Consider the following 23,666-nt stretch of genomic DNA (forward strand, 5'->3'; position numbering starts at 1 on the left):
GATGGATCCTGGGTTGCCCTTAAATTCAAAAAGTGATCTTTGGCATAAAAAGGCTGGAGATCACTGCTCTAGTGTCTGAATGACTGACTCACTTGCTGACAAGCTCTTGAGCCTAGCACCTGTAGGATCTGTTGCACAAACATAGCTACATACCTTTGGAATATCTTCCCCTTGTAACGTTCCACCATTCACCACTGAAACTAGCTTTGCCAGTGTTAACTTCAAGGCCCTGCCCACAGATAAGGCAGTTACTTCAGCCTCTGAAAATGTTACTCTGAAATGCAGCACACTTTTGGGGGAGCACTGGATGTGAGAAATCAAGCAGAACCACCCAGTGACTTGAGATGAGCCTACCAAGTGACCAATTGCTGGATGCAAAAAAACCCTAAAAACCTACATTGTAACATTTTATTAAACTACATTGCAAAGTGGCAACAGTAACTTATTACAATGCATAATGCACTGCAGCTTGTTTACTAATGTAGTCTCCTGTCCTGTATAAGAGAAGAAAACCACTCTGGCTAGCCAGAAATGGGATCACTGAATGAGGAGCAGCAAACTTCAAAATGAAAGGGGAGAAACTCCCCTACAAATGTAGTTTCCTGTGGAACTTTGTGTCATGTAAGGAGCCTAGCAGAGTTCCAAGAGTCACTTATGTGCCCAGGGAGAACCTTCAGTTGTTACATTATCAGCTTGTCTTGTGGTAGTACCCAAAGCCCCAGACATGGACAGGACCCTATTATGCCAGGTACTGTACACAAACAGCTCAAAGATCCCTGCCCCAAAAAATACAAGCAAAGGACAAGAGACAATAGGTGAATGCTCAACTAGATCAGGTCTCAGTGATCAAGGACTGTCCCGTCTCTAGCACCCAATTCAAAAGCTTGCAGGCTACTGGGGGTGGAAAGTGGGGAATAGGATAATGGACTTGATGGATCCATAGGTCTCTTACAGTTGAGAGACCAGGTCAGTGAGGTAATTTTTATTGGACCAACTTCTACTGGTGGAAAAAGGCAACCTTTCAAGCTTACACAGAGCTCTAATATTGTGGGACCAACAAGGCTACAACACTGCAAACTTAGTTTGTGGGCCACTGATTCTGCTTGAATTTCTGTCAAGGGGAAGGCAAGGACTTTCTATAAACCCTACTTGGCAAAACTTGCTAGCCAAGGCACAAAACTTACTTGTGTTCCTTGTCACCATGATATAACCCAACCTTACCTATAGATTGCATTGCTCCACTCACAGGAGAAGCAAAGACAAATCTGCTCCCCTTGAACAGTCCCATGCAGTGTCCATGACTTTTCTTAACCTCTAATTGTACTCTACCCAGGAGCAACTGAGAGGCGCTGGGAGAAAGTTCCGCATTTGACCAAACAGGCCACAACTTCCTCCTGGAGTTGTTAAAGGAGAACTTTCTTAAAATGTTGCTTTTAAAAAAAGAGCAGTCGGATAGCCAGGATCAGACTTGCTGATTCACAAGCAGCTGTGGGATTGGAATGTGTCTAACATTCCTCATGGTTTGTAGGAGTGCTGATCTCCAATTCTCTCCATTCCTGACTCTGCAATTGACTAATGTTGTTGTCTTGTAATGTGAGTGTAGGCAGATAGGTTGGCTCTCTCCCCACCTGCACAGTGCACCCTGTACTCACCAGAATATGGTAATACTGAGTGCTTTCCTCTGTGGGGAAATATATCAGGTCAAGATTGCGACAGCACTGTGTATTGTACCTGTCAGGTGTGGTTCAGCAGCCAGGGATAGCAAGGGAGCACACAACTGTCGTAAATTCAAAGACAGGCCTCTAAAGGGCTGCATTCTTTCTGCCTTGCTTTAAAGGGGCATAATGCCTTATCCATGTTCTGTGCAGGTTAAACCTCCAGATGTCTCATAAGAGGGGGGGTGTACTCTCAGGCTTATGTTGCTAAAGGTCCCAGTATAGTGAATTTAGCTGAGCTGGTGATAAAATCCAAATGTCCTGACTTGATTCCCCTGTCCTTACCACTAGCTATGCTGCCGTAACTTCAGCAACCCTTGGTTTTTTACATTGGCCTTGATGTGTATTGTACTTTGTGGTAAATAAGATTACCCCAAACTTCTAAAACCAGTTGGTCATACAAAACAGGATGGCTTGTAGCTGTCAGGAAAAAGCCAGATTATTCACAATATAACTTCCAGTATGTAAGTGACCGGCCCAAGCACTGGGAAAGTAGGCTGGGGTTTCAAGAAATCCTGAGATTAAGACAGATCTGTTTGTCAGCGGGCTTGAGGCTTTAGTCCTACTTTCAAACTCTCCCTTCTAACCATGAGACTTTAAGGAGTGTTGTATAATACGGTTCTGGGAGCCAAGGCTTTAAGACAGTTGTCCCCAACCTTTTGCGTGGGGCAGGTGCTGGGCGACTAGCCGCCAAGGACTGTGGCCACTGGACAAGCAGCTGCCAAAATGCCTCCATGAAGCAGTCAAGAGGCATTGCCCCCAAAATTTGGCAGCATTTCGGCAGTAGCACTTCTTGATGTTGCCGCTTCTCGGCAGCATTTCGGTGTCTGCTTTTTCAGCTGCCAGTAGGCGGGCGCACATGGATGCCTCGGCAGGTGCCATGGTGCCTGCAGGTGCCACATTGGGGGACCCCTGCTTTAAGAAATGACATCTTGTGAGTTGGCAGTGCTGATACAATGCAGGTCTCTGCCTTTTGAGGCAGAGCAACTGACAGCTGTTGGTATATTGGCTTGTTCATAGTGTTTGTTCTTAAAGGACAGAATTCCCCTTTGGCTTCTGCAGAACTACACGGTTGGTTACTTCCCATTTTCAGTTCATTGTCAGTAAATAGAACTCATGTGGCCAGTTTGAGTAAATAGTTCATCAGCAGAGCTATGGACTTACTCTCCAATGCTGTGTACACAGCCAGATGTAGGAGGGGGAGGCAACTGTCATTCTCCCATGACATAAGGGATTCCATTCTGCTGTGCAACTAAACTTGAGAAGCTCTGTCTTTGAATCTGGGGGAGGCAACAGTCCCAGTTGCCTTGCTCTAGTCACTGGAGTTGACTCCTGGGTCCTATTCCTAGTGCTGCTAGTGATCTTCACTGTGATCTGTGACAAGTGCCTTCCCCTGTGTCTGTTTCCCTCTACTCTCTTTACACTGCAAGCTCTAAAGAGGGGGTGTCTAGGCACAATATGGACTTGATCTCAGCTGGTGCAGGCCCTTTAGGCACTATTGCCATACAGATTGACTCTGGAGTACATCACATCACTCCTTTCTTGATACCAGGTATATGGAGCCTTTGTATTTGAAGTGCTCTAGAAGGGCAAGAAGTGTAAATGCTGTAGGATGCTTATCGATGCCACCTCTTCTGAAGCTTAGTCTGAGTTCTTGAGTTTAGGGCACGCAATATAATCTAGTGGGCAGGCACACTGGATTAGGACTCCAACTTGGGTTCTGTTCCTAGCTCTGCCCCTGGCCTACTGAGACCTGGAGAAGTCATCCCCCTCTCCCCCATTTGTGCCTCAATTTCCCTATTTGTAAAATGAGTGCTTCCTTTGAAGTGCTGAGGCCTGTGGATGAAGAGGGAAAAATCAGATAGTGTCATACTTTGCATAGCAGTAGGGCTGCTGCTTAGAATGATTGAGGACTCTTCTTAATAGTGAATACTGTTGAGTCCCTCTGAAAGCCCCAGAAACTACCAATCTGTCTTTGCCACAATCACACTAGCTAAAGGACTTTATTCTCAGGAGACTGAGATTTGAGTCACTTTATAAAAAGTGTGCTAGCATTTAGCAAAACAGTTATACAGCTGAATGCTGGCAATTCTCAGGATGGATTGTTAGTCTAGACTTCAAGAGCAAAGTCAGTATCACTTATCCATGCTGTCCTGGAGAGGAAGGATGGATGGTGTAGTGTGCTTAGGGAGCTATCTTAGGACTTGGGAGTTGAACCCAGGTCTCCCAGCTCAGACCTCCCATGTGACCTTGGGCAAGTCCTTCACTCTCTGCCACTATCTGTACAATAGGGATAATAGTACTGCCCTGCCTCAAGAGGTGAGAGGCTAAAGGCATTAGAGATTGAGGCCTTTAAATATGGGAAGGGGAGTGATGACTTAAGCCACTCTTTTTATTGAATGAGTGGCTAAAGGTTAACTCTCTCCTCTGTGCAGAGGATCTAACATCTGTTTTACACTTGTATTATAGTAACCCTTAGATACTGTGTTCATATATAGCAGTGGCTTTCAATATGTGATCTGGACATTGAGGGGTCCATGAAAGACTTAAACTGAAAACTGACTGAACAGAACTCAGCAATATATACACAATAGAGTTCCAAATGGGTCTCCCTCCTTTTTAAGATTTTGTAGGGATCCACAAACAGACTGTAAACCACTGAGATACAGCATCTAGTGTGCAGAGTTTCTAACTTGGTCCAAATAGACAGAGGATTATTATTCACCAGGAGGGAGGGAGCTGAGGCACAGGGGAAAGGACTTGGCCAAAATAACATGGAGTCTGTAGAAGAGTTTGGGAATCATAGACTTAAAGTCAGAAGGGACCATTATGATCTGTGGGTCCCAGTTCAGTGTCTTAACCCCAACCAACAATTCTCTCGTTTGTAGAGAGATTCTGCTGGCTGATCATAGTCTGCCTGGTATGCAATTTCACCTTTTTAGTGAAAGGTTTAAATGCAGGCATCCTGATGTCTCTCCAAATGCACAAATAAAGGATGTTACAGGAGAAGAGAGCACAGCTGCCACCTTTCACATGGTAAATAAGCACCCTGACTTTCACAATAAGCCAAAAATCCAGCTAACCCCCCTTCAAAACAAGCCAGTCCCTAAGAACCCCAACACTCTTGACTAGATCCCCAGCATGCAGTCTGGACTGTGGTGGGACTGCTGTGCACCCCTGATTCTCCCCTCCTTGCCCAGAGCCGACCAAAAAAAAAAAAAAGCTACTAGCCAACAAACAATTCACAAGCCAATTAAGCCAAAAACAATCCTTTTTTATTTTTGATGTGTGTGGGGGGGGGGGTTTGAAAGTCAGCATGAGTGAGTAGTCCTTCCTGCCTTGCTGACAGTGACATTGGATTGTTTTGCAGACCGGTATGGTGGTAACATGGCTGCCATGCAGCCAGGCTCAAGCTGTGACTTGGGCCTAGGAGGCTCTTGCTGTACTGCACCTAGCACAAAGGTGCTGTGATCTTAGTTAGGGCCTACGGGCCCTAGGTAGGTGGCACTTTCCCTGAGTTATAAGTAGGGTTACCATATTTCAACAATCAAAAAAAGAGGACACACAGGGTGCTGCCCTAGCCCTGCCCCCTCCCACTTCCTACCCCCTGCAGAATTCCCCTACCTGTCCCCTGAGTGCCCTCTCCTAAGACCCCCCACCCTAACTGCCCCAGGACCCCACCCCTTATCTAACCCCCCTGTTCCCTGTCCCTTGCCTGCCCCAACCACTCGTACACCCCTTCTCCTGACAGCTCCCCCACCAGGCCGAGGAAGAGTTGCGAGCTCCACATGCAGCCAAACACTTTCCTGCTGCTCTGCAGGGGAGGAGGGAGCAGGGGAGGGGGAGGGACTGGCTGCTAGAGGCCCCAGAGGCTGCGCGTCTTTCAATCGGGCCCAGCTGTCTAATCAGCCATGCCACACTCTGCATGAGGGGAAGGGGGAAATCCCAGACATTTCTACTTTATTAGAAATCCCCCCCCCCCGACAGCCATTTAAAGCTGAAAAAGCCGGACATGTCTGGGGAAACCCGGATGGATGGTAACCCTAGTTATAAGTAGATGTGGGTGAATTTTTTGTCAAACTCTTCAGTGAAAATGCAAATTCAATAACGTTTCACAAATTCATAAGACCAGGTGGGTGAGGTAATATCTTCTCTGAGAAGCTTTCATGGCGGTTTTGCTGCATTGTTTAAAAAAAGACTCAAAACACTGTTTGAACAAAACACTTCAGTGTCCTTTCTCAATTTCTTTGAAGCTTATGAAAATTCAAGACACTTAGTTCAACCCAAAACAAGTTTCTCTTCAGAATTGCCAATGGACCAAAAGGTCCTTGTCCAGCTCTAGCTCTCACCCTCACCCTGAGGTGCAGCTAGTGAGCTCTGTGGCAGTAGGTGCAGTTTCCCAGATGAGATGGGGAGCAAACCTTAGCTGGCTCACAAATGGGAGACTATCCTTTTGTGAAGACAATTGTAGGGTGTTAGGATCTTGCTAGGACAACTTCAGTAACTACATCAACCTTTACAAAAATTCCTCCCTTGCAGTGTGTGGGATATGTTTGCATAGTGTTGCTGGGTGCTGTTCAGTGGCTTCACTCCAGAGGTGGCAGCACTTTGAGCTAAGCAATTCTTGTGTAACTTGCATATCTGCTTGGGGCATCCTGTGTTCACATGGCACTGCACTGCTGGAAGCAAGATTTCTTAAACTGGAGTGCATCTGCTACTGCATGTAGCAGCTGTACAGCACTATCTCCAGCATTACTAGAAGTTAAAGTAGCAGGCCATGCGCCTGCTTCAGACAGAAAGTCTGATTGCAGACTCACTCGCATGGCGTTTGCAGTTCCAGGAGGGTTTTCAGTCTCAGGAATGTGGAGAATGCTCAGTCATTCCTGTGGTAACCACTATTTCTGCGACACTAACAGCCTAATGGCCAAAGCACAGGCCTGGGATTTGGGCTCCTACACATTACAGATCTCCCAACAATGGACCAGACCCTGTCAACACAGTTCCTGCTCCAAAGAGCTTTATTCCTAGGTTGGCCACTGGCCTGCTGGTTGATCCTGGGACAAGACACTTTCCTCCCTTCCAGGTCAGATTTGCAGAAATGGGGGGAGGGGTGGGCCTTGTGCAGGCAGAGGTTGCCTTCTGCAGCATGGGTCATCTGCTGGTATCACTAGGTGTCTCACTGCAGCAATTCCCTGCCATTGCAGGGGCCTCTGGCATTGACAGCCCTTTGGTTTCCTCTTGTTTGAAATGCTTTGGTTTAACTCAATTGTTCGGTTTGGTATAGGGGTATCTGGTGAAACTGAATCTCCTAATAGAGAGGAGACCAGACTAGATGATATGATCATCCCTTCTGGCCTTAAACTTTCCCTTACCTTTAAATCAGGGGTAATGAGATCTTTCTGAAGATCTTTGAGATCTAAGCTTGGGAAAATAGTGTATGGAGAGCTCAGCATCAACACTTCGCCCGTCTAATCCTGTGGCATGTGTTGGGGTTCTGGAACATTCAGTTTCCTGGATGTAATATAGCTTGCACTGACTGGTAGTAGTTCATCTGATCCTGTTGTGCTAGGTGGTGGGCACGATTCAGTCCCTGATCCAAAGTGTGCAATCTAATAGAGAGCTTCCAATCAGTCATCTGAGGCAGTTTGTGTAGTGCATAGCCATGGAACAGAAGTGGTGTTGGCGTTGGGGCTCCTAGGTGCTACCACAACACAAATGAGTAAGACCAAGATGTGAGAGGAAACTGAGGCATGGGGGGCAATGATTTGTCAGGGTTAGTGACAGGACTGGGAGTGTAGACCCAGGGTCTCCAGAGTCCCAAGTTGATGCTCTCCTCTCAGGCTGCCGCCTTATCTGCAGTCCTTGTGTAAAAACATCCCTCTCTCTTGCAGGCTATGACTTTGCAGCGGTACTGGAGTGGTTCGCAGAGCGTGTGGACCGTATTATCCTCCTCTTCGATGCTCACAAGCTGGACATCTCAGATGAGTTTTCAGAGGTGATCAAGGCCCTGAAGAACCATGAGGACAAGATCCGGGTGGTGCTGAACAAAGCAGACCAGATTGAGACACAACAGCTGATGCGGGTCTATGGTGCCCTCATGTGGTCACTGGGGAAGATCATAAACACCCCAGAGGTGGTGCGGGTCTACATTGGCTCCTTCTGGTCCCAGCCACTCCTCATCCCTGAGAACAGGAAGCTCTTTGAAGCAGAAGAGCAGGATCTCTTCAAAGATATCCAGTCCCTGCCCAGGAATGCTGCACTCCGCAAGCTCAATGACCTCATCAAGAGAGCCAGGCTCGCCAAGGTATGGTGTCCCAAGCATTCCCTCTGTGAGTCAGACACTGCTACATGGGTGGGATTTGGTCTTCTCTGAACAAGGGTGATACTTGACTAGCATTAATGTAGCCTTTCAGAGTTCCCCTGACCAAGTGCAGGGATGTGCCAGATGTCTGCAGGCACCTCTTCTCTCCCCCCCCCCCCCATTGAGATTAGAGTCCCTAGCAAAGATGGGGGAGGGGGAGACATTACACTATTCACTGCAGAGAGCCCTAATGAGACCATAACTGCTCCAGAGAGCTCAGCCTGGATATCCACAGGGTGGGAGGAGACACCAAGAAGGGTAGGGGCTCACTCAAGGTTGCATAGCAGTTTCCCAGTAGACCTGGGAATAGCAACCACCAGTGCTGTCTCCAGTTCCCTGCTCTAACCCACTAGACCACATGTCCCCCCAGAGCTGGAAGAGAACCTAGGAGTAGACTCCCAATCCATGTTTCCACTGCTTTCGCTGTCAATACAACCCCCTAATGTAGATGCTGCACTGGTGCAGATAGTATCTGGCATTTAGTGCAAGCTCCTAGTACAAGAACAGCCATGGTTCCAATCCAAGAGTAGGTGAGGCATAGCTTGTACTGCCTGCTAACCTGCAGTGGCTTGTTCTCACCACTCCATTCAAACTAATGGCACACTAGTCCCAGAAGTATGGGTTTTGTGATAAGATCAAATAGGGAAATTCTGGGTTCTATTTCTGGCTCTGCCACAGCCTACTAACTGACAGCTGCATTTTACAGCAGGGAAACCCCTCAGATTAACGTCCCTTGCTGGAGAGTTTTGAGTCAGTTTTGGGAAAGATTATGGAAATTTCTGAGCCATGCTGAGGAAATTCCACCTTAAATCCCACCTTAAACTCTTTACCTTACAATGGACTCTGCACTGTTCTGGGCATTATCTCTTGAAGGCATCACTCTTGCAGATAAGCTATTTGCTTGCAGATAAGCCTAGCTAGCTAAACAAAACCTGGGTGGAGAAGTGCAGCTCTTTATGGGAACACAGCTGTTTTATGGCTCTGTTTTCAGTTTCTCTTTGAACTGGCTGGAAGGAGCTGTAAAAACCTTGATTGCTTCAGAGAAATCATAGGGCTTATTTCTGACCCATGTCAATGCTAGCTCCTGGACCCAGAGCTGGCACCAGGCTTCTCCAAGATCCAAACTGCTGCTTGATTTCAGCCTTCTAAAATCAGTGCAATTTCAAACCGTAACTCTGATTAGTTTAACAGATCAAATTCTTGTTCTGGGTCCATAACTGTAGTACTTAAAACATGCTGTAACTTAATATAAGTCAGCAGAGATGTATAGGAACATAAATGGAAGGGACCACCTGGGTCATGGCTCTCCAGTCCCTGCTATTGTGGGCAGCTGTAGTCCCATCCTGGTCAAACTGATCCAGCTCCAAACTAGTTAGGTTGTCTGATCCCTACTATTCCTACTGGGAGGCTGTTCCAGAATCTCCTTCCTTATTTCCAGCCTCAGTGGATTCCTGGTCAGTTTCTGTTCTTTGTTCTTGTGCCAATATTGTCTTTGAGCTTCTATAGCTCTTCCCTCCCTGGGGTTTACCACCAAATGTATTTAGAGAGAGCAATCAGATCCCCTCTTAGCCTTTGTTTTTCAAAAGCTAAACAAGCACAGCTTTCAGTCTCCTCCTTTTTGTAAGATCTGCTCTTCATTCCCCTGATCAGCCTAAGAGCCCTCCTCTGCATCTGGTCCCGTTTGGATTCATCTTTCTTGGATACTAGTTTGTAGTAATTCTCCCTGTAGAGTTAATTAGTTCAAGTGGTCAGGTGAGATGCCCAGCACACACCTACTGACTCAGACATTTCACTTAGATTGCCATTTCCCCATGTACTCTCAGTAGACTCACCAGTTGGAGGGGAAGCTTTACACTGAATGTCTAATCCTGTCATGCCAGGCTGCACCCCTCAAAGCAAGTCTCTGTACACTAGCCACCTGAAATGATGCTTTGGGATGCAGTGTGGGCTAGTGACTAAGGTACCAAGTGGGAGTCAGAAGACTTGGGTTAAATGCCTGGCTGTGCCACTGACCTTGTGGGAGGGGAAGAGTCTGCCCAGCTTAGTCGACTTGGCTTGAAAGCAGTTCAAGAGGTTGTCTGGCATGTGACTAACTTGCAAGTTGATCCCTCCCCCCAACTTAACTCTTAGAGTATAAAAATGACTGAATCCTGATCCAAATAGCACTGGTTTGACAATAGACTGCCCCAGGCAGGATAGCATTTCCACAACAAACTCCATCCTTGTCCTGCCACACAACCACTGCAGGCATAAAAGCCACCAGTGCAGCAACATGTGGGGAAGGGGGAGGACATCTTACCATTAAATGAATTGTGCCTACAAAGGGCAAGAATCCAGTTTCACCTGATAAGCATTCCAGCCCTTCCAAGGTCCTTGTGATCCCAGCATGCCTTGCAGATGGAAGAAGGCTTTGAAATCACTGCTGCGCTAAAAGCAGAGATTTTTGAGCAGATCTCAAAAATGAATCCAGGAAATGTGCCTGAGCAAGTCTTGCTGGCTTAGCAGGACTCTTCAGAGACTAAAGCAGGTCCTACACTCAAAGCACTACAGGAATACCAGTCTACTGCACTGGCTAAGCACTGCCAGTGTGCATGCAGCTATACTGGCAAAACTGCTCTTGTTGGTATAGCTCATTCCAGCCCTTCTGCCCAAAATGGGCTACACTAGTAACACTGTTTGGCACTTAGCATAGATGCAGCTCACCTCAACCTGCTAATGAGGTGGCAGGTCAGTATAGCTGTGTAGAACAGTGTGATTTGCCAGCATAGCTACAGTGGCAGCAGTCAGTAGACCTGGGCTAAGAGGTGACTTGTCAGTCTTCAAGGCCCTACATGAGGAAGACATTTCTGATAGTAGGTGGCTCTTCAGTCAAGCAAAAGGCTGAATGAGATGAAGCAAGACATTCAAACTGGAAAGGTGCAAATGTTTCCCAGTGAGGGTGACTGACTTGCAAGAACTCCACAAGGAATGTGGTGGGTTCTCCATTAAGTGGGGTCTTAATGGACTGCATGTTGCTCCAAACAACTCCATAGCTTCAAACAAATTATGAGCTCCATATAGCTAGGTGAAGTTCTCTACTTTAGTGCCTTACAATTCTAAATATATCTGTGGCATCCTGGAGCCAGTATGACTTATCCCCATTTTATAGGTGGGAAAACTGAATCAGAGCAGTAAAGTGGCTTGTCCAAGGTCAGACTCAATGCAGGTCTCAAGTCCTAGGTTAGTGCTCTAACTATTAAACAATTCTTTCTGTCTGGCCTTTTATGCAAGAGGCTGGGCTAGATCAAGGGTCTTCTGACCTTAATATCTGATGGCTTGGGCCTGATGACTGCTCCATAGGCCATTATCACCCATTCAGACTCCAGTCTTAGGATAAAACTATCAGAGTGCCTCAGGAACTGAACTCTCAGTGAAAGTCAATGGGGTTTAAGGAACTTAGATGCTTTTAAACTTGATCCCTAGGCTAGTGCCAGTTAAGCCCACTTGGTGTTCCATGGGGAATGAATTACTAAGTCTAACCTGTCACTTAGGAGACCTGGGTTCAAGTCTGGCTCTGATGTTGAGGCCCAGAGGGAAGAGACTTGCCCAGTTCTCCACCTGTAAAATGGGGAGAATCCTTCTGTACTTCAGTAGTGAGGATAAAATCCATTGTGATGCTCAAATGCCCATATCTAAATAGAGACGGAGGATTTCATGGGGAATGTTGAGCAAGAGGCTGGGAAGCAAAGCCACTGCCACTGCAGGTCAGGAGTGAGGGGCACCAACAGTCTGTGGCCAAGCTTCCCCACAGGCTGGGACCTGAGGCAGTGGTCCCTGGTGGGTACATAAGAACAGCTATACTGGGTCAGACCAAAGGTCCATCTAGCCCAGTAGCCTGTCTTTCAACAGTGGCCAATGCCACATGCCCCAGGGGAAATGAACAGACAGGTTATCAAGTGATCCATTCCCTGTCACCCATTCCCAGCTTCTGGCAAACAGGCTAGGGACACCATCCCTGCCCATCCTGGCTAATAGCCATTGATGGACCCATCCTCCATGAACATAGTGAGTTTCTTTTTGTAAGATGCATATGCAAGTAACAAACAATTCTGTTTGTTTTGGCCACCCTATAAAACTAATGATTGGGGGGGGGGGGGGGGAGAAGAAGCATGCTACAAACCCTCCCTGTGTTAAAATCAAAATCAGTGGAAGTTCCCCACACCACAAGGGCCTGCATGACTGGGCCCAACAATGGGAGCTTTGGTTTTTAACACAGTAAAGGAAGGGGACATCTGAAAGCAGGAAGGTAAGTGACAGGTAAAGCCTTATGGCAGTGACTAAGGATCTTATTGTATCTACTGATATACTGGCAAGAGTTTAACAAGAGAATCCTCCAAACATTTTCTACCTCTGAGACATGTTACATTCCTCCCTCTTTTACTCCAAAATTTACTCCATAGTCTGTCTGCTCCAAAATTCCTCACCCTTTCTGACTTAACTCCTTTAGGTCCATCAAGTTTCCTTCCCCAGCACCTGATGGAGGTTGTTAGGTGGTTCTGTTCCTGCCCTGTTGGGTGACCCTTCCCCACCCCGTACCTCAATTTCCCCTTGCTAAAGTGAGGATAAAGCTACTTGCCCCATATATGGCATTACCTTTGAGATTGACTCATGGGTTTTGTGGCGTGAATAGGGCATCTCACTGGGAGTCAAAACTCATAGGCTCTATTCCTGGCACTGAGGGGAGTGTGGTCAAGTCAGTTAGAGCAGCGGTAAGGCTGGGAGCAAGGATGCCTGGATTCTACTTCCTGCTCTAGGAAGGAATTGGGGGTCTGTATTAGGGCAGGGGAAGTGCGAACATTATGCTGTCAACCAAGCATCATAGCTCATCTCTTCCTTTCCCTAGGTCCATGCCTACATAATCAGCTCTCTGAAGAAGGAGATGCCCAATGTCTTTGGGAAGGAGAGCAGAAAGAAGGAGCTGGTGAACAACCTGGGCGAGATCTACTTGAAGATTGAGCGGGAGCATCAGATCTCACCTGGGGACTTCCCCAATCTGCGCAAGATGCAGGTGTGAAGTCATGCCATGGGGGCTGAAATGCAGTTTACATGGGGGGCCTTGAGCCATCCTGATAAGAATTTTCATCAGACATTTAGGCCCAGTCACTGATGTTAGCTAAGGTCAAGTTCATGCATGCCCCAGAGACTCCTGTTTGCTGGTGGCTTTATCTGGCTAGCCTCTGGCATGGAAGTGAATTCTATTAGTGCCCCTCAGTGGATGATTAGGACCATCCCTGTCTTACCTGGTCCTCCTGCTGCACAGGTGATTTTGTGATTCCAGCTCAGAGTTAGGCCAAGACTTCATGTTTAAGGCAGGGAAAGAGAGTTCCTCCATGCCACTGTTAAATCCAGCATAGCACTGATACAAGGCAGTGGCTGGGCTTCTATGGTAGCCTGGAGGGAAAACGCTCTTGTCTTCCAGGACTGGGGCTCCTGAGAGCAGGGCTAATCTAAAAGGAAATGTATTCTCATGGGAAGAGCACAGGGTGCTGGGAGCCAAAACTCCTGAGTTCTGTCCCCAGTGCTGGGAAGAGTGGGGTCTAGTGGGTTAGAGCAAGAGGTGCTGGGATTTGGGATTCCCTACATCTAAAATACTTCCTGGAACCATAGGCTAATCCCCTCTCTGGGATGACTTAAACTCCACTCCCTAAGGAAGGTGAACAGGCCTCCATGCAGGTCACACCATGGACTGTTCTTGGAGTCCCAAACAAGCTGCCAGCTTTCCATAGATGTGGAGAGTCCCTGGCTTCTTTCTTAGGAATAAGGTTTCTTTCCCCATATGCCCTTGACAATAATTTCCCATTCCCCATGGTGCAGTGTGCAACTTGGAAGCTGTCCTCCATTCCATAGGTGGCTGCAGACAGTGCTTCACACACCACTTATAAAGTCTAAGGCCTGGGTGTCTGGGATAAGGGTTGTATCCAGGGGCTGGGGGAGTGGTCCAGGAGGGGACAGATAGCTTGCCTGGGTGCAGCTCATGGTGGGCGTTGGGGATGGCCTGGTTTAGGGGCATATGGGGGTGTATTTCAGCCTGATTCAAGGATGGATGGGATTGGGGGACAGCTGGGCATGGCTGGATGGGGGCAGGGAAATGTGGGCATTGAGGGGTGAGTTGGAGTTCCTGCCTATTGGGTAGGATAGGGGAGCAGCCTGCTTCCAAGTGCCAAAGCCCACCCTGAATGCTGATCTCTGCCATCTTTCCCAGGAGCTCCTGCTGAGCCAAGACTTCAGCAAGTTCCAGCTCCTGAAGCCCAAGCTGCTGGACGCAGTGGATGACATGCTGGCCAATGACATTGCCCGACTCATGGTGATGGTGCGGCAGGAAGAGTCTCAGATGCCCACCCAGGCGGTGAAGGGGGGGGCCTTTGAGGGCACTATGAATGGGCCCTTTGGCCATGGCTATGGGGAGGGGGCTGGTGAGGGCATTGATGACATTGAGTGGGTGGTAGGAAAGGACAAGCCCAGCTATGATGAGATCTTCTACACCCTCTCACCTGTCAATGGCAAGATCACAGGTGCCAGTGCCAAGAAGGAGATGGTGAAATCCAAGTTGCCCAACACTGTCCTGGGCAAGATCTGGAAACTGGCTGATGTGGACAAAGATGGATTCTTAGATGACGAGGAGTTCGCCCTGGCCAACCACTTGATCAAAGTGAAGCTAGAAGGGCATGAGCTGCCTGCAGAACTGCCCCCACATCTTGTGCCCCCCTCCAAACGCAGACATGAATGACTCCCCAGCATCCTTTAAATGGGGGGGAAATGGGCAGCCAGATGCCTGGATACCTCTAACTCTGCTAAAGATCCACAACCCTTGAGAGCTGGTGGACAGTTTGAATTTTGCTTTGAAAGGCACTGAACTTACACCTTCCAAATGCTCCCATCTATGGGAGTGATAAGACCTGAATGAAACCCTCATACATGTTGTGTTGTGCACAAGAATATTTTTAATATATTCAAGGCCACATTTGTTCCCCTTCTGTCATTTGGGGTGTTGTTCCAGGAGCTGCTAATGCAACTGGTTTGTCTTCCTAAGGTGTTGAATGAATGGCTCCTTGTGGCAGGGCAGCATGGCTGAGCTGCAAACATCAGTTCAATCCCCCTGCCTGGGAGAACTGTTCACAATGGAATCAGCTTTACCCTTGTGCTGGGATGGCACAACTGTTTCCCCAGCTGTCTGGTTTTTTTTTTTTTCTGGGGGAGCAGGCACTGTAACTTCCCATAGTGGTGAAGCATTTCTAATTCTCTTTGGAACGTGGTCCAAACACATCAGTTCAGTTCTCAGCTGACTTTCCCCAATGTACAGAGCAGTTTTTATGCTAATGACCCAGGTGGTTGTTTTTAAGATAAAGTTGGGTAATTTCTCCAGGGCTTCCTCATCTCCCCATACAGAAATGTTCACAAGTAAATGAGTGTTAATTACTCTTAGCTCTAGCTACCAAAAATGTAGACTAGTTAAAATTGGAGAGGGGTTCTTAAAGGAACATGGACAGACCTCTTTGGTGGGGGAACCCTGGTGCTGTTTGTTGTGCCTTTCACTCCTGGACTCCTCTTACAGAAGACAGCAAGTCATACTTGCTTTGAATCCCTCTCAGAGCCCTCACTTCCTTTTAGACACCTCCTTTGCTGATTTCTTGTCAATTTCACAATCCACATCTCAGTTCTGGGAAGCCTGAATTTCTCAAACAGGAAGATAGTCTATTCCAGAGGCTGCCTCTTCCTTAAAATGCCACAGGTCTGATACATCACTGTCCCAAGCCTTGTCTCATCAGTTGCTCCAGGGCAGACTATTCCCTCTGGCTTTGCCCTAGTCTAAGTGATGTGCAAGGTATTGCCTAATCTGAGCCTGTAAATCCTCACCCTGTGTAACTGACACTTCGCACTGCATCACAAGGTCAGGTGTTCACTTCTAACTCTTTTCTGTCTAGAAACATTCATTCTGAGAAGCCTTGGAATTAAACTTGAGGTGGGGTAAAGACAGTTACTCTGGTAGCATGCTCCAGTCTGATGCTAGTGACTATCGCTAAACTCAGCCTGTCTTTGTCAACCTCCAGCACTAGAGCTGGAACTGTTAGCAAAGAACTTGTGGGGAAAGGGTGCCCATCTTCCTGATTCACTGCTGCACAGGCTGTGATTGCAGTTCCTTAAGTTGCCTGAGTTTATTGGCCTTCTCTGTCAACTTCAGGGCCCTGCCAGCAGCCCTCAACTCAACTGCTTGCAATTTTAACCATTCTCTGTACCAACATTGATTGAGGACCTAGTCCAGAGACTGCAGCCTTTAGGGGCACCTACAGTTGGTGCACTGAATCCTTCTGGGATTGGGCACCCAATTTAGGCTGCTCTCAAACCTTCAAGAGGCAGACCTTCCTGTGAAGCAGCGTTAGCACAGTGCTGGGAGATGCCTAAATGGTTTGCCACAGCATCGTCCTGCCAGGCTGTGAGATGGGGATGGTTAAAGTGGAACACTCTAAGAGATGTGCCTTATTCTTGTGACTGTTGGAGTGGAGGCAACATGGTTAGGTGGTTTCTCTTAGTGCTTTCACAGGCAAGCAGCTAAAAAGGCTTTGCCCAGGGTTCCCTATCAGCTATTTAACAGCCTGGCTCTACTCAGTATGTACTTGGTTTGTGGGCTGACTCCACTGATGGAGAATCAAAAGCTTTTTGGTACCAGGTTGCCAGGGGAGGAGGAAGGGGGTCCAGTATTTCTGGCTGAGTCCATGTAACAGTCAAGAGACTAAAGCTCTGATACTTCAGGTAACTGGCTAGAATGTTCCCAGCTTCCTGGGTTTCTCCATGTGGACTCCTGTGCCAAGGGAGTGTCCGACTTAAGGACTGTGCTCCAACATCTGTTAACTATGTATATTTTCCTCCTGTACAATGAAGCGGTTCACATGGGGGGGGGCTTAGGGGAGAGCCTCCCCTCTTCTGATGCACAGGCCTGGGGAAGTGCACTCTGTTTAAGCCTGTCTAAATCTTTTTGAAACATTAAAATGCATTGGCAAGTTCTGCAGCTCCTGAGTCTGCGTCCTGTCCTGGGAAATGCTAGGGGAGGTGGCTTCTGAGCTTTGTTAAAGGGAATGGTCCACATCCTAACAGAGATGGACCTGTGCTGGCAAGAGCTTCTACCAACATGGGGCTCCTGCAGGAGTATCTCCTGAGCTGGGGAACTGCTCTTCAGTGCAGGCCCAAAACACCAGCCTAAACTTGACCGTGGACCCACATGTAGGAGGTGACCCTAACATTACATGGTTTCTGTTGGTGGAGGGAGAGGTGGCTTGTGTATTGCTCCCTGTAAAGAGAAATAGGGTCAGCTACCATTTACTTGGCTTAGTTTACCAGCTAGGAAGTTACTTTCAAAGGGATAGGGGGAGTATGAGAAGAGACTCCACTAAAATCAATGGAAGAGCTGGGAATAGAACCCATGTGTCCAGAGTCTGATACCCTAACTGCTGAGGTGCTGCTTGCAGTCTAAGGAAGGAGGATCATTCCCCTTCATCCACTTTACAGATGGGAAACAGCCAGACTTGCCTGAGGGAAGCTGGGATTTTTAAACCAAGATATCTGGCCTGCCAGTCCAGGGCCTTTAACCACAAGGCTACCTTGCCTCTCCCTAGTGCAATGTACCCCATGGGGAAATGTGTATCCCTCCTTAAGCACAGTTAACTCTGCTCCTGAATGCAGCTGTTGTACCCTGTTCCAGCCCCTGTAATGGGGTGAAGATTCCACTGGGTGAGAGCAGTAAGGGGAGTGGGGAAGGGCATACAGCACAGAGCTGGAGGGAAGAATTGAAGTGTGGGGAAACCTGATCAGATGAGCAGGAGCTGTTGAGGAGCAGGCTGGCATAGCTGTGGGGTTGAGGGGTAGGAGTGCAGGAGCTTGGGTTGTTTGGGGAGGGACAGACTTTGGGCAGTGTCTGTTTGCAATCAAACAGCTGTTGAGTCTGTCTATAGGAGGAAGCTGCTGATGCTCCAGACCTTCAGGGCTTGTGCCAGGGCATCTTCCTGGTGTGATCAAGTGCCTGTGTACACATGCCTATACCCTGCCTATCCCACAGCTTCCCTCCCTTCCCAGCTGGTGGAGGGGATGGGATTTTCCTATGAGACCTGTTCTGCATCCTCCTCAGTGGGCTGTCCTGGTCCCAGAGTGTTGATCCCTTCTCAACACCCAGCTCCTATTGTTACCAATTGTCCATTCCAACAGGTGGTGGGGAGGAGGGGCTGCTATGCAGTGGGGGCAGTCTCTCTTTTCCTGGAGAGGGAGTAAAGTTTCCCTGACAGAGGGAAAGGATGGATTCCTACTTAAGGTGAGAGTCTACATGCCATGTGGGGGGTGGCGTGTCCTGGCAGCATGGCAGAGAGGGAGAAGCTTGCAGGGCTACTGCTGGGAAGGAATGGGCTGGCTGCAATGGTAATAGGCTAGGGGGGCAGTGGCACCAGCACTGACTCTTGGTGAATTCTGTGGGTGGGAGGGGTAAAATGCAGCTGCCCTTTGCTGGGTGGAATGTAGGAACAAATAGTGGGTGGAGGCTGCATGTCAGGAGACTGGATCCTGCTGCATGGAATACAGTAAAGGAGGAATGGTGGGATGCTGCTGCCCTCTGCTGAGTGGAATGGATACTGCACAGCTGTTCAAAAAGCCCTGTACAGCCAGTATCCAAGAGAGTGGAGACTCCTGGTCAAAGCTGACTCCTTTAAGAGCTGCAGGATCTGAGCCCTGCCATCCTTGGCATGCAGCCCTGGATGCTGGAGTTCAGCTGGAAGGGTCTTTGTACCATCTGCTGCTGAAATGCAGCTGCCATTTGTCTGCAGGGAATTATGGCTTTAGGGATGGATATTAAGGGTGGGGGGGAGTTGTTTGGCACCACTAGCCCTGAACACCTGGGGGTAGGGGATATGCAGCATTTGGCAGGGTTTAGAGGCCCACTCTGACTCAATGGGGGCTTTTCAACTGAGAGAGGGTAGAATCCAGGATTAGGCCCTCCCATTAAAAATAAAAGGGCCTGATTGTACTGCACCCACTGGGAGTCTCGGGTGGGGGCAGGCTTAGAGAGGGGAGGAAGATGGGTGAGCATGATCTTGCCCCTCTTGGCCATCTGATTGGCAGTAGACAGTTCACATGTTCTCAGGGTTTCCATGCAAGTGCAGGTTAATCAAAATGCTTTGTGGGAATGTCAGTTTCACCAACTGTTGGGGGGGGGGGGGGGGAAGAGTCAAACTCATTGAGACTCCCATATTCTAATTGATTGGGTTTAGACTTTAATATTTTAAATAGATTCGATTGTAATTTTCAACAGGCAGTACAGTATGTGTATTGTGTTCATATTGGTCCAAAAAGTCCTTTCACTTTTGAGCTGAATCACATGTTGATGGTCCTGAATCAAACTTCTATTTTGTGGGAAACTTTCCAATTTCAGCTTTTTTGCCCTAATTTGGAAGGGGGGGGGGAAGCTTTGTAAATAGTGGAATTTTATGCAGAGGGGAAGTTCTTAGCATGAGGTATTTTCACTAATTTGGTGAGGTCACTTCCTAGGCTAGAACTCCCCATGTATTCTCTATGCTGGGAATAGTGTGTGGGGGATTCCTGCTCAAGGCTGGATTGCGTCTACAATCAAAAACAGCTAGTGAGTTGCTGTAGGATAAGAACTTCTAATATGTGCCTTTAACCCCTTCCCTGCTGCTGACTGCCACCTCCTACTGTCAGCTGAACTGAGTCCCTACTTTTTTGCTGACCCTATGTATGTCTCTCCTCCTTAGCCCTTTGTAGGGAATCCCAGCATTGTGTGTGTGGCAGGGGTCACAATCATTAGATCAATCTTTGCAGCATGTGCTGTGAGGTGGGTAAGTATAATTAGTGGCAGCAGTGGGAGAGTGGCTTGCCTGAGGACAAGCGGAGGAGTCTGGTGAAAGTAGGAATAGAACCCAGAGTCCTGACTCCCACACCCGTGCTTTTGCTATCAGGAGACGTCACCACCTCCCTGCCTGGCACATGCTGTCTGGGAAGGCTCTACAGTGTTTTGGGTCAAATGAGCTGTGTGGGTCTGGCATCAGTTGGTGCTGCTCTAGCAGGAGGCCTTGTCTCTGCTTTCTCCTAAGGAGTGGGCACAGCGTTCGTTGGTCGCTTTCTGTTGTGGTGGCCTGATGGCAGGGAGAAGTCTCTCACTTCCTCCAAGTGCCAGCTGGGAGGGGGATGGAGTCTGGGCTTGGAGTGAACCCTTGAGCTTCCTTGGGTTAGCTTGATTTTAGCCCAATAACCTGCCTTTAGTTCAGTCATCCAGCAGGGGGTAGTGTTGCTTCCTGTAAGCTGCTTCTCTCTTCTCCCCCCACCACACACACACAAATCCCTGCCATGGCCTCTGGTTAAACTGTGTAAGAAAACCCCACTGCTGTTGGGCCAATACATCTTGGTGTGATGGGGGACCCCAGTCAGATTGGGGAGAGCAGTCTATGCAGCACTTGGCAGCCTGAGGGGCCCCAGTCTCTGTGTTGTGGCCTCTAGGTGCTTTCACAATATAAACAGGAAGCCAGCATGACCAAGAGGCTAGTAAAGGGACTGGAACCTAGGACACCTGGGTTCTATTCCTGGCTCTGCCCCAGATGCCCTGTGAGAGCTTGAATGAGTCCTTCTCTCCCCTCCCCTCCCCACACAAAATGGCTGTTTCTCCTTCCACCTTTTCTGTTCAGACTGCAAGCTCTTTGGGGCACAGGATCTATGCAGTGGATGGCACGCTAGGGGTACTGATCTGAGTTAAGGTTCTTTAGATGCTGCCTTGATACTAATAAGGCACATGCCATGGTGGGGCATCAAGTGCCAGTGGGTGCCTCTAGGTCAGTGATTCTCAGTCTATTTACCATTGTGAACCACAGATGCAGGTCTGTTTTAATCTTTATGGCCCTGAAGATGTCACATAGCACACAAATGTGTGCGAATTGGGTTGCAAGCAGCCCATGGGCCACAGGTTGAGAACCACTACTCTACACCCTACTGCACTGCTAGTGGTAACCCACGCTGCAATAATGTAGGCTCTAGCCACTATCCTAATGCTGCTAGAGAGGGCTGCATTGGCCTTAATATCTGAACAGCTGCCTTCTCCCCATCCTGGGAAGGAGCTGAGAGGGGTCTGCCTGAAACCCTCCACTTTGCCCCCAGCCCCAGATTGGTCACAGTCAAACACCAGTCTTTCAGTGCCTCCTGACCTGGTGTGAGATGAGTTTGCTGGGTCCAGTGGACATAGTGTACTTAGATTTCCAGAAAGCCTTTGACAAGGTCCCTCACCAAAGGCTCTTGCGTAAATTAAGTTGTCATGGGATAAGAGGGAAGATCCTTTCATGGATTGAGAACTGGTTAAAAGACAGGGAACAAAGGGTAGGAATAAATGGTAAATTTTCAGAATGGAGAGGGGTAACTAGTGGTGTTCCCCAAGGGTCAGTCCTAGGACCAATCCTATTCAATTTATTCATAAATGATCTGGAGAAAGGGGGCAACAGTGAGGTGGCAAAGTTTGCAGATGATACTAAACTGCTCAAGATAGTTAAGACCAAAACAGATTGTGAAGAACTTCAAAAAGATCTCACAAAACTAAGTGATTGGGCAACAAAATGGCAAATGAAATTTCATGTGGATAAATGTAAAGTAATGCACCGTGGAAAAAATAACTCCAACTATACATACAGTATGGGGGAGGGGGCTAATCTAGCTACAACTAATCAGGAAAGAGATTTTAGAGTCATTGTGGATAGTTCCCTGAAGACGTCCACGCAGGGTGCAGCGGCAGTCAAAAAAGCAAACAGGATCTTAGGAATCATTAAAAAAGGAGAGAATAAGACGTATCTTATTGTCCTTATATAAATGCCTGGTATGCCCACATCTTGAATACTGTGTACATATGTGGTGGTCTCATCTCAAAAAAGATATACTGGCAGTAGAAAAGATTCAGAGAAGGGCAACTAAAATGATTAGGGGTTTGGAATGCCTCCCATATGAGGAGAGATTAAAGAGGCTAGGACTTTTCAGCTTGGAAAAGAGGAGACTAAGGGGGGGATATGATAGAGGTATATAAAATCAGGAGTGGTGCATTTACTTGTTCCCATAATATCAGAACTAGGGGCCACCAAATGAAATTAATGAGCAGCAGATTTAAAACAAAAGGAAGTTCTTCACACAATGCACAGTCAACCTGTGGAACTCCTTGCCTGAGGCGGTTGTGACAGCTAGGACTATAACAGGGTTTAAAAGAGAACTAGATAAATTCATGGTGGTTAAGTCCATTAATGGCTATTAGCCAGGATGAGTAAGGAATGTTGTCCCTAGCCTCTGTCTGTCAGAGGGTGGAGATGGATGGCAGGAGAGAGATCACTTGATCATTGCCTGTTAGGTTCACTCCCTCTGGGGCACCTGGCATTGGCCACTGTCAGTAGACAGGATACTGGGCTGGATGGACCTTTGGTCTGACCCAATATGGCCATTCTTATATTCTTGTCTTATTTGGGATGCCAGTGAGATGGGGTCTATCTCAGCCTGGCTCTGATGGGGAAGGGGGGGTGGACTGGCTCCTCTGTGGCAGAGCAGAGGTGGGGAGAACAAGCATGTGCCATACCTCTCTCATTCCATCTTCCTTTTTTTCATTCTAATCTTAATCTCTTTCCCCCTCTTTTCTTTCTGTTCTCCCTCCAGGGGCTCGCCTGTCTGTCCGTCCATCCCCGGCCCTGGCTGGCTGTCACTCCTCCTCACCTCTTCATCCCTTCTCTTGAGTCAGCCTTCCCTGAGGCTCTCCTTGTTTGCAGCTTTGCCTCTCCAGCCACCCCCCTGCCCGCCCCCTCTAGTTTCCCTTGGGCGTCCTCCATCTATCCATCCCCCCGCACTTGCGCCCGTCTCTCCTGCCATCCATCTGTCCATTCCTCCCCATACACACCTTCCTTCCCTCTATTTCCCCCCGGCGTCTGTCCGTCCGTCCTCCATCCACATCCGTCGGTCTCTTTTTCTCTCTCCCCCTCCCCACCCCCCCCGCATTTTCTTCTGTCCCGCTTTCCCCTTCTCTCCCTCCCCAGCCCTGGGGGCGTGGAGCTGTCAGAGCACATCTGGCACAGCTGGCTCCGCCCCTTCCCCACCTGGCCCAGGTGTCGGTAGCTCCCTCCCCATTGGGGGCCGGCCGGCAGGGGCGGGGCCCGGGCTGCGGGGAGTGGGGAAGGGCAGGCAGGCAGCGAGGCTGGAGCGGCCGGAGTGGGGCAGCATGTGCAGCCCGGTGGAGCGGCGCCTGGCCGGGCTGCGGGAGCTGCTGCAGGGGCCCGGGCTCGAGTCACTGCTGGACGTGCTGCTGTGCCTGTACCGGGAGTGCAGCGGCGCCCCCCTGCGGCGGGAGCGCAGCGTGCAGCAGTTCCTGGAGTGGGGTGAGTCTCCTGCCCCCAGAGCGCCGTGCAGTGTGGGCTGGGCAAGGAGGAAGGGGGGGGGGGTCGTGCCCCTAGAGTCCCAGGTGATGGAGGAGGCTGCCCCTCATAGCTCTTGTAGTGAAGGAAAGAAGCCTGTCCTGTAAGCCCCCCTGGCCCTGTGCAATTAGAGGGGAG

At 48.7% G+C, this 23,666-nt stretch overlaps 2 protein-coding genes across 3 annotated transcripts in view; both read left to right on the plus strand.

The window, feature by feature from the left end:
* EHD1 (EH domain containing 1) overlaps positions 1-17,119 on the plus strand; it is a 32,531-nt gene extending 15,412 nt beyond the window's left edge. The window contains exons 3-5 of the mRNA XM_005307915.4: positions 7,607-8,019; positions 12,959-13,123; positions 14,318-17,119. Coding sequence (XP_005307972.1) covers positions 7,607-8,019; positions 12,959-13,123; positions 14,318-14,842 — 1,103 coding nt within the window. The 3' untranslated portion in view covers positions 14,843-17,119. The remainder of the gene's footprint in view (positions 1-7,606; positions 8,020-12,958; positions 13,124-14,317) is intronic.
* A 142-nt stretch (positions 17,120-17,261) lies between these two features.
* The window catches only part of CDC42BPG (CDC42 binding protein kinase gamma), a 66,041-nt gene continuing 59,636 nt past the window's right edge, over positions 17,262-23,666 (plus strand). The window contains exon 1 of one of the 2 annotated variants that reach the window (XM_024100331.3): positions 17,262-23,492. In XM_024100331.3, coding sequence (XP_023956099.2) covers positions 23,336-23,492 — 157 coding nt within the window. In that variant the 5' untranslated portion in view covers positions 17,262-23,335. The remainder of the gene's footprint in view (positions 23,493-23,666) is intronic. The other variant, XM_065553036.1, reaches the window with a different exon arrangement.

This window comes from Chrysemys picta, chromosome 7, assembly GCF_011386835.1.
Source record: "Chrysemys picta bellii isolate R12L10 chromosome 7, ASM1138683v2, whole genome shotgun sequence".
NCBI classification, from domain to species: Eukaryota; Metazoa; Chordata; order Testudines; family Emydidae; genus Chrysemys; species Chrysemys picta.